Consider the following 15,109-nt stretch of genomic DNA (forward strand, 5'->3'; position numbering starts at 1 on the left):
TGGACATTGAGGGCATTGTGCCAAGTAAAAGAACTCAGGCAGAGAAAGACAAATATCATATGTCTCACATACAAGTGGAATCTAAAAATAAACAAACAAACCCACCCAAACACCAAACAAATATTTAAAAAGATTAAAATACAGTAGCTATTTGCAAATCATTATTTCAAATGGTAAAATAAGACTTTGTGCTCTCGGCAAAGATGTTTGATGTAACGTATATTATACTTTTTAAAAATACTGGTTTGGTGACAAACTTGCTTTCTCTTTTTCCTGAGCACTTCTTAGACTACATTTCTCAACCTCCCATTTTCCAGCATCAGCCTTGTGACTGAGTTTTTGCTAAAGAAACGTAAGAAGAAATGACTTTCCTATTTCCAATTCTTGCCCATAAAAGTTTCCCATGTGTTGGCTGAATTCAGAGGGCTCCAAGGCCCTAGAAGAGGGAGGAGCCTCAAGATGAAAAGAGCCTCAAACTCTGAATAACCACAGGGCAGGCCACTGGCCCACTGGGAATAACTGCTGGACTGGTATTTGCTCAATGAATAAACTTCTACTGTGTTAAGTTTTCAAGGTTTATATTTTATAGCAGCTGGCATTACATTAGCCAAGAAATAGAGCAATTCAAAGGTCTGTGTCCAAATTCAGTTTCTTCATACTTAGTTTTAATAATGTCATAGTTGAAAAAGAAACTTCACAAAGACACACACCATAGATCATATGAAGTATTAAATGTAGGGCAAAGTTCACTGTTAGACGTGGTGGATGTAAATCTGTATTTTATTAGTTTTCCTGAGAACTTAAGAATTTTTTAGTGGCTTCTTATCAGATCTTGTCACTGTATTTCCTTCATCAGTGGCTAATGAAAAGCTTGACTAGGAGCAGGAATTTCAGGTCTACCTTTTTTCGTGTAGTTGCAGTGTTAGTGTTACACTCAATCCAGTTTCACCGAAGGAATCTTTGTAAGCCACTTGCCCACTTTCTGGTGGTTAATGAAACTAACACCTCCAGAAAGGCACGCAACAACACGACTATCTGACATCCAGACCGACCGAGAAAATGAGGACAAAGCCATATATTAAATATGGTAGTGCTTAATTTCTTTGTCTTTTAAGTGGAAAGACAAAAATAATTTATACCATTTTTATTCCATTCACCAGAGAACTTCATCATGCACCCCGAAGGAGTACATGGGCCTTTTCACAGGACATCACTGTATTTGATACTGCATCAGACACTGAGAAGGATGTACAAAATAAGAAAAAACAGTCTAGCCAAGAGAGAAACAAATAAATAAATGATTACAGTTACTAAGGGTTATAATTAGAGGAAACGTAAAGTATTATGTGAGCTTAGAAATCACGACAAGCTGAAAAGAACAGAGATTACTGAATGGCCAAAGGTTGTAATAGCTGACCTCCACTTAAGTGCTGGATCTGAAGCTCTCTTACCTACTCAGTTGTTCCCACAAGTATCCCCTCTCTTATTAAAAAAAAAGCAAAAACAAAAACTCTTCTGTGACTCTGTTTCTTCTATGCTATAGTCACATTTATTTCCTTTTTTATCAAAAATCCTAGAAATTGTTTTTATCTGCACTAACAGAGTAGTCACTAGTCATATGTGCCTATTTAAATTAAAATTATATACATTAAAAATGTTAAAAATTAAAAATTCAGTTACTCAGTCACACGAGCCACATTTCAAGGGCTCAGCTGCCACATGCCGGGTGTATGGTGGCCACATGCTGGCTACCATATTGTATTGGGTAGCGCAGACACAGAAGCCTGCTGACATTGCTGAAAGTTCTATTGGACAGTGCTAGTTAGACTACAACAAAATAATTAAGAATGAAGCTTCCAGGTCTAAACTACCTGGATTTAAATCCCAACTTCTACCCTTATTAGTTAGGTAAACTTAGGGAAGTTATTCCCCCTCTGCCTACTTTGGTTTCCTCATCTGTAAAATGAGGGTAAAAGTATTTAATTCTTGCTTCATAACATTGTTGTGAGGTTTAAATGACTTACATGTAAAGTGCTCAAAATAGAAGTGCTCAAAAAGTATTAGGTGTTCTAATTTTTATTCTTGAAATTATGCTGACTCTACCTCACCTCCCATTTTCCTTAACTCCTCCAGTCGGGCTCTGTCCACCACTGCCAAGTTTGTCAAGGTTCACCAAATTTTTCCATCTTGCCAAATACAACGGCCAGTTCTCAGTCTTCATCTTACTTGAACTACCTGAAGCACTTGTCACAACTGACCATCATTCTTAAAATATTTTCTTCATTTGACTTCTAAGATACCATCTTCTTTTTCTTTTTCTTTAATGATTGCTCTCTCTTATTTTTCCTTTAATGAATTCTCTTCCTGACTTTTAAAGGTTGGCATATACCAGGGCACTGTCCTCAGTTTTCTTTTTGATTCAAGTTACACTAAGCAGTATTACCTGGTGCCGTGGGCTTAAATACTACCTGCTGATTACTCCCAAGTTACATACTACTAAGTTCTAGACATATGTCCAGCCAATATAATAACTGCTCTTAGATGTCTAATGGGCATCTCAAAATCAACATGTCTAAAACAGAATTCCTGATTCCCCCTGAAGGTGAATTTGCTACTGCTAGCTTTCATCTACAAAGTGATTTTTAAGTTCCAAAAGCATTTTCTTATAGATTTAAAAATATTATCTTTATAAAAACCCTGTTAGGACAGCAGGTGCTAATTCCATCTGTCAGATGAATATTCTGTGACTCAGATATGTTGGGTAGGTTTTTTAAGAGGCCATATTGGATATCTTATATAACCCAGAGTAAGCAATAGCACCCAAGTCTCCTTATTCACTCTATGTGCTTTCTAAGAGGTTGTGATGTTTAGCAAAATATATTTAAGCTTTAAAAATGGTGAATTTCCACTTAACAGGCAAAGAAGGATACAAAATAGCATAGCAAAAGAAGAGAGACGTGACTTAGCAACTATGTGTATTAACGAACATATTTTTATAAATGGTTTCCCCTTCGCCAATGATTGTTCATGTATGCTTACGGATATAATCCAGAATAATTTGACCATTCTTCAGAAAGATACCATTTTGCTGAGTTTTCTACTCTTTAGGAGGCAAGTGAGCAGTTTTTATCTGACCTTGAAATTCATACTGGTGTAATGATGCTTATTTTTTACAATGATAAATAACATTTTTTAGAAATGGAAAACATTATGGTATATCATTCATTAAATGATAATTCTTATAACTTAATTACATGCAGATCTCCATATAGAGACCAGGAAAATCAAGGGATTACTAACTGAATTTTTGAAAATGCAAACATAATAGTTGAAAATGTATTTCTTGGTTTTAGGCAAGTCACTCAATACAACTTAGATATTTATGTCTAAACAAAGGATCTATTGTAGCTCCAACATCATAAAACCATTTCATTGTTTTAGATAACGGTATCATATGATCAAAGAGTTTAAGTATTAAATTTGAAGATTTCAGTTTTAAATATTGTTAGAGCTTGTGACTGCATTTTTAAAGAACATAAAAACCTTACTTGAAACATGTACATTTATACACATAAATACAGAATTTAGAAACACACTGAAAGGTTAGAATCCAATTAATTGCAAAATAAACTCTGTTGGCTATTCTACAGTTAAACTCAGGCTTCAAATTGAGAGAGATTCTGAATTCTAATGTCAATATAGTTTCAACTTATAAAGTGTGTAGGTAGAAATAATTACACATTTTAAGAATGAGAAAAATTTTTAACCATTATAATGTCATTGAATATAAATGAAGACAATAATAAAAAGGAACAGGTTATTTTCTGCTATGCTATATACATATAGGAAGGGGCTATATGGTATAATAAGGAACAAGGCTGCATTTCTTAAATCTGCCAACATCACAATGTTTTTGAAGATAAAAACCAAATCATTGTATGGTTAATAGATCTCTATTTTTAAATAAAAATATTGTCAAAGAAAGATATACGGGATATTAATGCCAAAACTATGAAGACACGAAATTGATCACTGAGAAGTGCTGACTATTCTCTGTTTGAAATCCTTTACACCCTTACCATCTGTGACACCACTCTCCCACAGTGTTTGCCCTTTCTTCATGATCATTTCTTCTTGGTCTTCATTGGCTTCTCTGCCCAATTCTAAAATGTTAAGTCTTCCACAGAGTATTGTCTTCACCTACTGCTCTTTTATCTGTAGTGTTCTTCTGGGGCAACCTCAGCCATGTTCATAGTTTCAAGCATCATCTAAACTTTAGAACCCCCAGATTTATGTCTCTGGTTCTGACAACAGCTTTAACAATATTTAATTAAGTATGTTCTAGATATTTCTCCTTGGGTGTCCTATAGATGTCTCAGGTTGAACATGCCCTGAATTGAAGGACTCGTTCCTCTCCTCCTCCCAACCTACTCCTTCTTTCACACTTCCAATATCTACTAACAGCACTAAAACCACCCATCCAGTGATGCAAGCCAGAAATATGCGGATTATCTTAGTATCTTCTCTCCTTCACCTCTGCAAATCCAACCCATCATGGAATCAGATGACTGAATAATTTTACTCTTTAAAAATCACCTGAATTTATCACCCCTGCTCTATCTTTATTACAACAGACAACTGACTTAGTTCAGGGTCTTATCTAAAATATTGTACTACTCTGCTAATTCATCCTAAAACCAGATGCTTAGTTAAGCTTAATTCTTTATCGCAGCCCCACTAGAATATAAGCTCGAAGAGAAGGGTCTCTTGTCTCATTCGTGTTTTCTTTAGGATATAGCATATGGTAGATGCTCAAAAAAATTGTTAGATAAATAAATGGCAGCCTGAATGGCCAACAGAATACATATGATTCAAATCTGACCATATCAATTCTCTACTGAAAATCCTTTAAAACTTCTTATCACCAACAAATTCATAGGATCTACAGGACTCTCCATGACCTTGTCTCTGCTGACCTACCGGCCTCATCTCGGGCCATATTCAGTCCAACATTTTGTTAAAATTACACCCACTGCCTATCATCCTGCCCATGTCATGCCTCCGTGCCTTTGTCATTATGGTTTCTACCTAGAACATCTTTCTAATTTTTCTTTACCTGGTTAGCAGTCATTCTTTTTTTTCAGGCCTTGGATCAGACATCATCTCCTCTGGGGATTCACTCCTGGAATTCTAGGTTGGGTCAAGTGATCTCCTGAGCATTCAGCATACTTTCTATGTAATTCTTGGTTTACCACTGACACATGAGCTTGAAGCAATCTCTTTAAGTTTCTGTCTTCTACTAGATTATAAGCAACTCAGGTTATAAATGACCTTTTACTTATCTTTGTTCTCTATGTGCCTAGCATACATTAAGTGCTCAATATTTACCAAAAACTCTTGAAGGAATGAAATTAATTATTTAGTTTAACACCACAAATTCTCTAACTTGTAGTCTTATTAGTGTCTGTTTTAGGTTCTTGATTTTTAAAAAACTAATAGACTTTATTTTTTAGAGCAGTTTCAGGTTTACAAAAGTTTGTAGGTTTTAAAGAGCAAAATGTCATAATGATCTAACTGCTAGAGGAAAACAACCCCTCAATTTCAAAAAGCCAACATCTATCATATTAGCACAACACAGTTAATTATGACAAACATTAGCAATTTGAAAATCATTTAGACAAGATCTCCATGTCCATAAACTGAATTTCTAATTTTACATTAAATTGCAAAATAACATTTTAAAACATCAAATTAAAAATTCCTTTAACAATAATCACCTTAAACACAGTAAGTTACAACCAACATATAAGGAATAGCATCAAATAATTATTTCAATGCAATATTATTATATAAGGCTCAAATTCCAGAATCGTTATAGCTTGCAAAACCAAGATTAGCCGGGTCCAGGAATTAACGTAATCTTAAATTCTTTTGTGTTGCAGATAGATGCCCTGACTTCTACGTACCAGAACCCTGGTATTCAAGCATAAATGAGATTAAATCCATTGGCCTATAATTTATTTGCTGTAAAAGAAACACCATATTATATGCTTTTGTTTGTTTGTTAAGTAGAAGATATGCTATTATTTCCAAGACACCAGGGACTTAATGTTTAATTATCAACACCCATTTGCAAGAAGACATGGCTTTGACTCACAAATTTCTTAATTGCTAACAGTGGCTTTTCTGAGGAGGAGTGTTGTATCTAATTTATTTCTGCAGATGTGATTTAGAAACTGAATTTTAATATAGCAAAGCTTTGAATATCTTCGCTGTCAGCAGAAAATTCCTCCATCCCTGCTGCTGGAGAATATTGCTGCTTGAAGTTTTAACAGGGAAATAAAAACTGCAGTGAGAAAACTCATACAACTGGTAAATGCTGCTTACAAACTGGAAAAGAAGTTCGGTTGTCAGCAATAAAAGAAGCATATTATCCACACAAAATACGTGGTATCATCTTCATCGTGGTAACTTGCTAGGAATGAAAATTAATTTGGCTGGTTCCAACTCGAGGAACCTAAAGAAAAGCAAATATCTCAAAGATCAGAGGACCTTTACAAAGGATCAGCAGCTGACAATCAGGGGGACCACAGCTTAACTCCTCCCTGAGGAGAAAAGACACTAACTGCATTTCAAGAACAGTACCCAAGGTGCACTCTGAAGCAGGTTCACTGATCACTGAAAAATAAAGTTATTGTCTTTTCAGAAAGGTTAACTAGTTTAGAATGCCCCTTTCCTTCTGGTACATGTCATCATCCACACATTACTGCAATAGAATGAGTAAGAGAAAAGAACATGTATTTTAATGACAACTCAAATACGAAGTCAAAAGTAACATAAAAATGCCTACCCGTCTGGCTGAGCTGAGAAGCACTGCGGCTTTTCCGGGAGAGACCAACAATAGCTACCATTTTGGCCCCAATGCTAGAGCGCCGCTTTTTGCCGCCGGTGCCCAGGGCGCCCACCGCAGTGTCAGACTGGCTGCCATCGTTCTTCTCCAGCGAGCACATGTCTCCGCTGATGCTGGTGCTTTTAGTCATGTTCTTCCCCGAGATGCCCATTTGTCTGCTTTGCATTTTGGTTGTAAAGACACTGTAGGCCGATGGATCGTTAAAAGTGAAGGCAAGAGTGAAAAGGAAAAGACAGAAAAGGTATTTTAGATGAAGTATCTGGAGCACAAATCAATTCTACCTTTTGTGGGACATACTTCTAGGATTTAAAAATTTTCAAATACCATGGTCTTGAACAGGTTTTACTATTCAGCGCCGACCTTAACATTACTATCAAAAATCAGATTTACGATTTCATCTCTGCTTTTAAAGAAGGCACTGGTTTGCATGGCTACAGGAAAATAAAAATTCATGAAAAATCAGTGGGCTCATTTAAGAGAATATGCTGTCCTGCAAGAGCAATATGCTTTGAGGCAGCCATATAACATAAGAAGGAAGTTTCCAAAGCATTCTTCTCCAATTTGCCTTACCCTAGTCATCAAAAAGAAATTCAATGAGTGAGGGAATTTTACAAAAAATGGCAAAAATGACAGCATCCATTGCTAAGGGTAGCCCTTTAATTAAGTTTTCTCATTTCATCTTTAAGAGTTAGCTAATAATTGTTAAATTTTCTAAAAGGGATTGATGTTTTTGGTCATTTTGAATTAAAAATAATTTATTTCACTCTACACAATTTCATATTTATTGATATGTCTATATTCCAAAAATGAAGAAAAGATTTTCCTCTTGCATTCATTTGAAAGAAAGAAAAATCGTTATCATTTTTCTAGACAATATGGTCAGAAGGCCATCAGTGAGTGAGCTGATTGAGGATCTACTTGCTAGACTAACACTACCATTGGGAATAATTAAAGAGAGAAGCTTGGATTCTTCTATGTTGACTGGGGTAGAGGCACGAGTAGAGGGTGAAGCATCTGAAAACAGGCCATCCAGCTGGTCCCACACCTGGGAGAATGTGAAGGAAGCAGCCTGCTTTGAGGAATGGGAAGATTCATTTACACATCATCAATTTTTGACTCGGTATTAGAAAGTCATAGTTTCTGCTTTAATTTGGTTCTGACAGTCTGAGTGTGTAACATTCAATTATAAAAACAAAAGAAAAGAATAAAAATCAAGAAACATTAGTAGAATCTATATACATCAGCTGAAGGATGAGGACAATCTGACCTACTGAGGTGAGCTCTTATCTCTAATTCATTTATCAGTCTTCCTTAAACAATTGTTTTCTCTTGTCTTAGAATAAAATCTACTAAAAGTCTAGGACCACATGTTAACTTTATTAACCTATGTCCATTTCCTCCAAGTATTTAAGAGGGAAAAGACCCAGTGTGAAATTTTTTAGAAGTACAGTAAAGTGAACTATTTTATCCCTCACATAAGTTTTAAGAAGAAATGAGGCATAAACAGACCGAAAGAGAAAGAAAACAATGTATATACTTCTACAGTACCCCAAATCAACCATTTTCAAGCTTGCTTGATTTTGCTATTCTTGAATAAGCAACTATAGAATAAAGTAGAAAGAGTTTTGGAAGCAAGAGATAGGGGCTTAAATTCCAGCTTTGCTCCTACTTAACTGACTTCCTTTAGAAAAGGTAATTGCTCCTCTCTGAGTCTCGGGTTCCTTATTTATAGAATATTTTATTTTACTTTCTTATTTTAAAGAATAGAGATAATATGTCTAAAGTAAAAACTTAATAAATGGAAATTATAACAATTATTATTATGAATACAGATGATAAAATAAGGTTAAAGTCCTTCAACATGTATTATATATGTAAATACTTAGCATCCATAGAAATGCTATTCATAATTATAAAATTTAAAACTTCTGAGTTTAAAATGTCTAAAATGGTTTTCATATAGCCAGCATTATGTAATGGAGAGTGGCCAACACTGAGAGTCAGGAAATCTGAGTTAGATTTTTGGCTTCACTGAGTGATCTTAGGAGAGTTGTTTCCCTGTCTGGAACTTACTTTCCACCTTCAATAAATGAAAAAAACTTAAGTGAAGCACTAAGCAGAATGAAAGGCACATAAGAGCTCCAAAAATTACTCTCTTCCTCCTTCTCCTTATTATTATTATCACCACCACCCCCATCATCATCCATTAAACATGTTGAACTGCAATATCTGTAAGGTTCCCTTTAACTGAGAAATGCTTTGCTCCCCAGGCATCTCTTGTTTCATGGATTCTGGGCAAATAAACACAGAAATGCAACATAGGACTTTTACAATACGCTATCATCATAACAGGCATGGCATAGCCTAGAAAAGTCAAAGTTTAGTTGAGACTAAGACTTTCAAGATAAAAACATATGTCCCATAGTCACAGTAACTGGTACTCCTGTTACGTGGATTTTTTACCCTAATCACATACTTTTCCAAAAGAACCACCTAATCTACTACCCACCAAAGAAGTCAGAGATAGACTCTCAAAATACTGTACCTTGTGATTTTTGAATTGTAATTTTCATGGTTGAATGTAAAGGCCACAAGGAACTTGGCCAGAAACAAGCAAGATATAATAAAACACTAACTGATAAGTAGCGCAGCGCCCATTTGGTTTCACAGCAGTACACTTCTCTTCAATTTGACAACTTTGATCACGCATGATCTACAAAAAGAGTTACTAAAAGTTCTGTGAGATGGATCTAATTCTCATCTCCTTGAAACTCAGAGATCACCAGGGATGAGCTTATGAGTAGTTGCCCTCCGGTGCTGTGTTTTGAGGGGAGGGAGACTGAAGCTAAAGTGTCATTACTGGTTTCCTTTATTTTCCTCACCTGGCCATCACTTAAAACTATAAGCAAACAATGCTGCAAGCAAACAAGCTACCAACCGAAAATAAAAGTTTTTTGACTCTGTATTTACAGAGTACTTTGTAGTAAAGAATCTGTAAACATGGGTAATCATTTGGAATGCTTAGTGTGGTTAAGAAAGCAAAGACCCATTCATTCATTACATTATCAATTACTTTAAGAGAAAATATGTAAGGGTCTGGTAATATGGTACATTTCCAATATTGCTGCTGGGGGTATCAGTGACAGATTTCTGAAAGGTAATAGGGTGATATGTATCAAAAGCTTTGGAAAAAAAAAAAGCCTACCTTTTAACCTATCAATTCTACTTTTAGGACCTATCCTAAGGGGAAAACAGCAATGTTCACAGATTTAGTAAGAATGATATTTATTGCAGAACTGATTATAATAGTAAAACACACATACACAAGGTAAAACCCATAAATGTCCAACAGTAGAGGGTGTTTAAATAAGTTATGTTCATCAGTAAAATAGAATGTACCATTGAAAATGCTGTTGTAAATAAATATTTATTGACATAAATATATATAGTCTTGATATGGAGGAAAGGGCTTGAGGAAGCAGATATCTACAGCTTAACTTTGGCTGGTACACACACCAAATAAGGATTTATGCTACTACTAGGGTATGCAGGCAAATTCAGGCCCCAGAGTGACACAGTGTCACAAACAGAAAAAAAAAAAAAAAAGAAAGAAAGAAATCTATACAAAAAGAAATAAACATCTCTTGCTAAACTGGGTAGTTCAGGAAACCTGGATTCATAGATGATCTACCAGTTACCTGCACAAGAGGGAAATAAAGGGAATATGAAGAAAAATAAAATTATATGTTCAGAATGTTTCTGTTCTTTGGGAAAAAGTACAAATGTACATGGCAAAAGATCTAAAGGCTACACCGTGAACAGTGTGCTAAAAGTAGTTTTAATTTCCTTAAATTGGTAGTTATGCTTTTTAAAAAATGTTCTTTCTGTCTCTATTTTGCTTTTTCCAAACTGAATATAAAAGGTATTGGCAACATGAAAAAAAAATTAAACAGACAAATGAAAAGAGCAATCAAGGACCAAAACAGGTGAAATAATTCAACCTGCACAGTTCATTACATGGGCTAAAGGTACAGCACGGCTTTCGAGCTAACTCTGAGATTCCTGCACAATATCGGGCATTGATACAGGATGCTCAGTTCCAGAAAGAAACACAGCACTTCCACACTTCCACTTACTGTTTTATGTGTGTTTTCTAATCTTTGGCATTGGGAAAACAATGAAAAACTGTATGTATTTAGTATTCTCAAAATACGTAAAATTGCCAATGCAAGTGATTTCTTTTATGACATACCTGCAGTCGTTGAGAGTTGTATCCTGAAAGATTTTAAAGAACAGATCTAGTATTGTCTATCATTAGGAGAAAGGTAATGAAAGGCAGGTGAGATATTTGTAAATATTCCCCAAAGGCTTAAATGCATACCTTAGGGATTATGGGAGTTGTGTTATTAAACTAAAAGAAGTTTCCAGGCCAAAAGTAAGCATTAATAGGTTTGAATGAACAGAACTAAGTAGTTTCGCTGTTAAGATAAACAGCAAACACAGGACAACGACAAATTCTGAGTTTGTGAGTACGGGCATAAGAATAACACTGTAAATAAAATCTAGAGTCAAGTAAAAATATTTCACCATATGGAGAGCTGGGAAGGTGGCTAGGAGAGTACTTGCCCAAGAACTTAGAGACTGAACATCAGAGATGAGAATGGCTCAGAATGTGCGGGAGGAAGCAGAGAGGGCCAGCCGCTCCTACTGTGGAGTCTGAGAAACGCAGCACAGGAACAGAAGGGAGGGGAGCTATTCATAACACCTTGGGCTAGTAAGTGGTGCTAGAGAGGGCCTGCAGGACTCAAAAGTTAGAAGACAGCAGTAATAGTGACAGAGTAGAAAGAAACCCATGAGACTGGCCAAGTTCCCAAACATTATGTCACCTTGAAAGGTTTAATTCCTTTTCCTTCCCATTGCTGCATTCCTGGAGGCAGGTGCCAAGAGCTAGTCGAATACCTATCACTCTGATAACTCACACCTGATTTCAACTGTTGCCTGTCAACGGATGCCTAGCTTTTGAGAGCCATTTGTTGAATTCTGGCATATTCCTTGTGGTGGAGTTTGGGGGAGGGAGAGAAGGGAGGGTAACAAACCCTGTTCCTGTCTAAAGTTCACCTCATTAAATATTTCTCTATATTAAATATTATTTCTTTCCTAAAAGGTGAAACTTGAAATTATGATGATCCTACATGACAATTTAATAAACTTTATTTCACTTACTCAAAAGACCACCTACAATTTTAGGCTAGTAAAGTAATAACCATTTATTCAAACAATGTTTATTGAACATATATTCCCACAAACATAGGGATACAAAAACGGTGTATTATATAGTCTCTTGTAATTAATTTACTGGCAAATATATCAGCATGTAAAATGCAAATATGGCTGCATAAGAATATGATCTTAGTTTATAACTGAAATTCCAAACACCAGCTCTAAAATCAAGAAACCTTAATTAAGTTAAACATTCAAGAAAACATGTCTCTGAAGAGTATGTAAAAACTGAGTTTCTTGTGCTAATTCTTTGATTCCTAGAGATGACAGGAATTCAAAATTTAGTATTTTTTAACATTCCTTCAGGTACTATATATGTAAATGCACCCTATTAATATGCTATAATGTATTATTAGTATAATATCTAAATGTACTAGAAGGGGTGTGTGTAGGTGTTTATTCTACAAAGCTGATGTCCAGAGTTAGGGAGGAATATTTAGCTAATCAACAAAGTATGTTTAGTTAAAAACATCTGCCTTGATTACAGTTATTAGCAATGAAGCTATGTTTAATGTTCTTAAGTCTTGGGTCTCTTGACAGGAAGCAGGCCTTGGTGGTCACAGAGCAGGTCACTGCTCACTTAGGAGAGTTTCGGAGCACCAGGAAGGCCTGCCATCTCCAAAACTCCTTTCCCAACAGCTTGTTACTGCCTAAAATGCCAGGATATGGAAGATTTCTTTAAGGAAGAAAAAAGATTCATTTCTTGTTTTGCTTCCTTTTAACATGTCACTGCTCCCAGCATTTAATCATTCATTTAAAAGATATTTACTGTGTACCTATTATGTGGCCAGCACTGTTCTTGGATTCAGAGGTGCAGTAGAGTTAAAAAAAAAAAAAAAAGAGAGAGAGAGAGAATGTCCCTGTATTCATGGACCTTTTATTCATATCGTCCTGGAGAAAGACAATAAATAAGTGAATACACACTAATTTCAGATCGTGATAAGTGATCTGAAGAAATAAGACAGAATAAAGTGGTAACAAGGGACTGGAAGGTTGGGGAAGGGGCAACATTAAACAGGTGGTCAAGTAAGGCCCCTTGACAAGCAAGCTGAGTATTGAATGACGAAGCCAGTCACGCCGAAGAAGAGGGTTCTCTAAACTGAAAGGGGAGTAAATGCAACCAAGAGGTAGAAACAAACTTGGCTGTTGGAGGCAACTGATAAAACCAGTGTTAACGGAAGGAGGTGAAGGCGAGGATACTAACATAAGGGGAGGTTGGGAGAGGATGAGGCCTGGATGTGCTGGAATGAATACATGTCCTGAGCTACTTACCCTTATCTCACCGCCTATTCCACATCAGAGCTGCCCTCGGGCTGTGAGAACACACCCGGCATAGGGGGTTGCACCAAGAGGCCTGAGATCTAGCCCAATATTTTAAATCTAAATATAACATTAATGGGCATTTTAGAAACAACGTAATTACCTTCTTTAAACAGTGACAGGTTTATAAAGGCTAGATCATTAAAGGAATTAGGAGGATTCGTTTATTATTGAACATTCATAAATTGATATAAACTCTTAAGTCTATCTATATATTAATCCTTCACTGTCTCTTTTTGGAGGGGGGAGGTAATCAGGTTTGTTTGTTTATTTAATGTAGGTACTGGGGATTGAACCCAGGCTTCAGGCATGCTGAGCACACGCTCTATCACTGAGCTATACCCTCTCCCTATTTACTATCCCTTGAATTTATAAATTCCCCATCAAATTATTGAATAACAGATTTCCCCCTCCCCCCATGATGGGTTTGAAGAAATCTACTTTAAGGAAAATTTTTAAACATTATTTTATAAATCAAAAGTATATGCTTCCGGAGAAAAGCCCTAGCTGCCAGATTCAACACTGCTTATGTGACCATGGGGTTGTGGGGTGGATTGTGGTTGCCAGACCCCCAAAACTCAAATAATGAAGCCCTAATCCCCGCAGAATGTGAGTGTATTGGAGCTCGGGCCCTTAGAGAGGTGATCCATTTAAAGGGAGACGCCTAGGGTAGGCCCTCGCCCAACCTGACTGGTGTGCTTATAAAATGAGAAGATTAGGACACAGACAAGCACAGAGGAAAGACTACACGGAGACCCGGCAAGAAGGCAGTCATCTACAAGCCAACGAGAAAGCCTCAGAAGAAACAAAATCTGCTGCCACCTTGATCTCGCGCTTGTAGGGTCCAGAACTGTGAGAAAATGAATTTTTGTTGTTTAAGCCAACAAAAAAAAAAAGAAAAAAAAAGTTTGTTTCTCTCTCTGCCTATAACACAGTAAACATGATTTCTAATCACTTATTTTGTCCATTTTCATATGAGCCTTTTGCAATGTCTTTTACTATGTTAGCTGTACTTCCCTGGATTCCCTCTAGCTGTGTTCTGTCTTGCTCAAAAAGTTAAATGCAAAATCTACACTTCAAATGTACATATTTCCATGTCACTCGCTTTCACTGTTAATTTAAGATAAAAATTTAGAGAAAAAATTTATGTAAGAACTGTAATTTTAAAACGTTTTCTTTGGAAAACTGTATTTCTTTGACTTCAGTTACCTCTTTTTAAACAATCCTTAGAGACAAGATCTAATTTCTTCCTTCTTTCCTTTCTATTTATCTAATTATTTATTTATTTATTGGAGGGGAGGAAATCTAACTTCTATTTTGTGTTCTTTTTCTCCTTGAATTTTTAGGCCTGCAAATATTTTTCATTCAGCTAATTTAAACTATAGCAAACGCTCTCATCACTAATTAACAGATTCCTTTAGCTAACATCTACCGTGTACCGACCTGGTGGCAGGGCCCAAGGGAGCCGGTGGGGCTGAAACAGTGCCTGGGCTCCCTGCTCTTGCTCTGAGGGGCCAAAACTGATGGGAAGAATACATTTTTTTCTGCACACAAAAGGGGAATTTTCTTTAATTGGTTTTTTCAAAGCGAGTGTCCATT

At 36.1% G+C, this 15,109-nt stretch overlaps 1 protein-coding gene across 27 annotated transcripts in view; it reads right to left on the reverse strand.

The window, feature by feature from the left end:
- The window catches only part of RIMS2 (regulating synaptic membrane exocytosis 2), a 489,839-nt gene that overhangs the window by 69,599 nt on the left and 405,131 nt on the right, over positions 1-15,109 (reverse strand). For 12 of the 27 annotated variants that reach the window (XM_032468076.1, XM_032468077.1, XM_032468074.1 and 9 more), the window contains one exon: positions 6,851-7,092. The exons of the other annotated variants lie outside the window; for them this stretch is intronic. In XM_032468076.1, coding sequence (XP_032323967.1) covers positions 6,851-7,092 — 242 coding nt within the window. The remainder of the gene's footprint in view (positions 1-6,850; positions 7,093-15,109) is intronic. 27 annotated transcript variants of the gene reach the window in all.

The sequence above is a fragment of the Camelus ferus genome, chromosome 25 (genome assembly GCF_009834535.1).
Source record: "Camelus ferus isolate YT-003-E chromosome 25, BCGSAC_Cfer_1.0, whole genome shotgun sequence".
Taxonomy (NCBI): Eukaryota; Metazoa; Chordata; class Mammalia; order Artiodactyla; family Camelidae; genus Camelus; species Camelus ferus.